The 2,846-nt window shown below is 61.6% G+C and overlaps 1 protein-coding gene across 1 annotated transcript in view; it reads right to left on the bottom strand.

Annotated features, from left to right (window-relative positions):
- The window catches only part of CAD (carbamoyl-phosphate synthetase 2, aspartate transcarbamylase, and dihydroorotase), a 21,953-nt gene that overhangs the window by 2,721 nt on the left and 16,386 nt on the right, over positions 1 to 2,846 (bottom strand). Inside the window, 7 exon segments of the mRNA XM_010840694.1 lie at positions 7 to 122; positions 235 to 279; positions 894 to 990; positions 1,352 to 1,453; positions 1,636 to 1,776; positions 1,931 to 2,121; positions 2,467 to 2,812. Coding sequence (XP_010838996.1) covers positions 7 to 122; positions 235 to 279; positions 894 to 990; positions 1,352 to 1,453; positions 1,636 to 1,776; positions 1,931 to 2,121; positions 2,467 to 2,812 — 1,038 coding nt within the window.

Here is a 2,846-nt window from a genome sequence, read left to right as displayed (position 1 = left end):
TGAGTGCAGCAGGGGTGAGGTCTGGGGGTGCAGCAGGCCAGGGGTCCCCAGGTTCTGGGGTGACGCCTGTCTAGGTACTGGTGGTGGAGGGTAGCAGATGCCATCAAGGGTTCCCATCAGCTCTGCAGAGTGAGGGGCGTGGCAGAAGAGGCTGGTCAGAGGGTTCCTCCTACCCAGGCCAGATCAGAGAGGTCCCCAAAGGTGAGCGAGTGTGTGCTCAGGGCAGTGTCTCACCTGGCTCAGCTGCCTTGCGGGAGGTCTTCTCCTTTGGCTCCTCAGCTACAAACAGGGCGACAGGACAGATGTAAACCTGCAGCTGGGGTGTGTGAAGAGCCCCAGCTTCCTGGGACTTTGGATCACAGTGTCTGTGTTAAACCAACTCACACCACGGCAGCGGCAGTAGGTTAGCTGAGGGCAGGGGTGGCAGCTCTGGGCATGGACCCATGATTTCCCACAGGGGCTGTTGGGTGTGATCAGCAGTGCCCTCCCAGGACCCTCCCAGCTGGCAAAGGGATCCTAGGCAAGGGGGGCAGCCAGGCCCACAGCAACCGACAACCTGGATTTTACCCCACGCTCTGCTGCCCCATGGGGTCCCAGCTCCTGGGCGGAGGAACACAGCTGCCCACAACAAAAAAGGGCCTGTGAGAAGAGGCTGGGGGATGCCTACCTCACGCTGGGTGGGCTGATTTAGGCACAGGGGGGCACAGGGGGTCAGATGAGGATTGGGGTGGTAGGAAGGACAAGGGAAGTGGATGGAGGGACTGGAATAGCTCTGAGGCCACAGAGCCCCCAAACTCGGGCCACCTGGGACACTGCGGGGGAGAGGAGCCCGTCCCTACTCGTGTCTAGGTCCAGGCGGCCCCACCCTCTGAGTCACAGGATCTTTCTCTTACCTGGCAAACCTGGGTCAGAGGCTCGGTGGATCCGGGGAGGCAGGTGGAAGCGGCCATCAGGGAGTGCTGGGCCGCTCCGGCGGGGCCTCTCCGGGGTCTGGAGAGACAACACTGGGTAGTGACGTGATCCTCCTCAAGTTCAGTCCCTCAAGAAAAGCCAAACTGCCTCCTGTCCACGCCATCACGCCCCTCAACCTGATCTCCCACTGGGCTGCCCCCAGCAGGCGTGGCCCTCTGGGCTCTTCGAGATTTCTCTCTGGTTAGGTTAATGGATTAGTGTTTCCCACAGGAAACCTCCTAAATTGAGTTAATTTGCAGTAGACAGGGTAGGTGGTGAGGATTTTAACTGTTAAGTGACGAACCTTCCATTGCCCCTGAACCACCAATTAAAATGTTTGTGCTGTTTATACCTTCTCCTGACTATACCCCCAGGCCCGCCACCCAGCCCTGAAAATTACCGTGGTTAGCTCACTGGCAGCCGGGGCCGAGGGCGTGAGCTGTGGAACAGCACCCTGGGGCCACTTGCGGACGTCCTGTCCATAGCCGGGTGGCACCAGCACCTGCGGACAGAAGGCAGGGAGGGCAAGTGAGCCAGGCAGTCAAGAGGTGGAAGCTGGCAAGCAGAAAAGATGCCGCGGGGACCTGTGCCTGGAAGGGTAGTGGGACCATGCAGACCTGCTGGGGTGGGAAGAGAGCGGCACCCAGCAGGTCACAACTGCCCAGGCCTGGGCCACATACATACCTGCCCGTCAATATAGGCCACCTCCCCACGCAGGACCACACGGCGGATGGTGCCCTTCACCTTATGCCCTTCAAAGGGTGTCCAGTGGGCCTTGGAGAAGGGCATGTGGCTGGGGACTGTCCATTCGTGCTCCAGATCCACCTGCCAGAGTCATGGGTCATGATGGGCACGGGTGCCACATGAACCCTCTCCCAGGACTGGAGAGGCCCACCAGCCCCTGGCTCCACCCCTCCACATAGATGTCCTCCTGAGGGGGCTCAGGAAGAGCCCGCCTGCCCCTGGCCCCACCCCACACCTCCACATAGGTGTCCTCCTGAGGGGGCAGGTGGAAGATGCGCCGAGGGTTGTGGTGCAGTCGCTGCAGCACGTCGTCCAGGCTGAGCCGGCCCTCGCTCACTGCCGTCAGCAGCAGGGGCAGCATGGTCTCCAGCCCTGGGAAGCCGGGGGGAGGCCGGGGCCCACACTTCTCCTCCACGGTGTGGGGGGCTGGGGGAGAGAACACCACCCTCAGGACAGTGGCCTCCACGCCTGGGGAGTCACACATGCCACCAGGAAAGGCCTCGCTACCAACCCCGACTCTAGCTTTTCCTGGGAATCCTAAGACAGGGAAGCTGGGACTGCTGCCATCTTCAGGGCCCACACCTTCCACCCAGATTCTCTCATTTACTATTTCTCATTTGCTCATTCATTCTCTCAGTAAATACCTATCAAGTGCCTATGACAGACCAGGAACTTGGTTGGAGTCCCACCCAGACCAAGCCCAGGCCTCATGGAGCCCAAGGTCCTGGCCCAGATCCCCTGGGCCAGGGGTTATGTCCTGGGCCCTCTCACCGTGGTCGGAGGCAAAGCAGTCGATGATGGCCATGTTCTCCCATAGGGCTTCCACGTCCTCCCGGGAGCCAAGCTTGGGCCGAACCTCCCCCTTCCCGGGCCCCAGACGCTCCAGGTCATCATGGCTCAGGAACAGATGGTGGGGTGCCACCTCACAGGTCACCGGCAGCCCCCGCGCCTTAGCCGCTTTAATCAGCAGGATCTGGGGGAGAGCGGGGAGACCTCGAGGTGGGGGGAGTCCCTCGAAGCCCTGACCTGCACAGTCCCCGCATCCAACCTCCCCTCCTGGAAAGTCACGGGGCAGGCGTGCTGAGCCGCCCCTGCCCCCAAGGACCATCCTGATCACCTGGAGTCACTGGGAAAGCCACAGGGGCGCCCCT

This window comes from Bison bison, unplaced genomic scaffold (assembly GCF_000754665.1).
Source record: "Bison bison bison isolate TAMUID 2011002044 unplaced genomic scaffold, Bison_UMD1.0 scf7180017864145, whole genome shotgun sequence".
In the NCBI taxonomy this organism is placed as follows: domain Eukaryota; kingdom Metazoa; phylum Chordata; class Mammalia; order Artiodactyla; family Bovidae; genus Bison; species Bison bison.
Note: the sequence above shows the minus strand (reverse complement) of the source record. Positions and strands in the feature narration are given on the sequence as shown.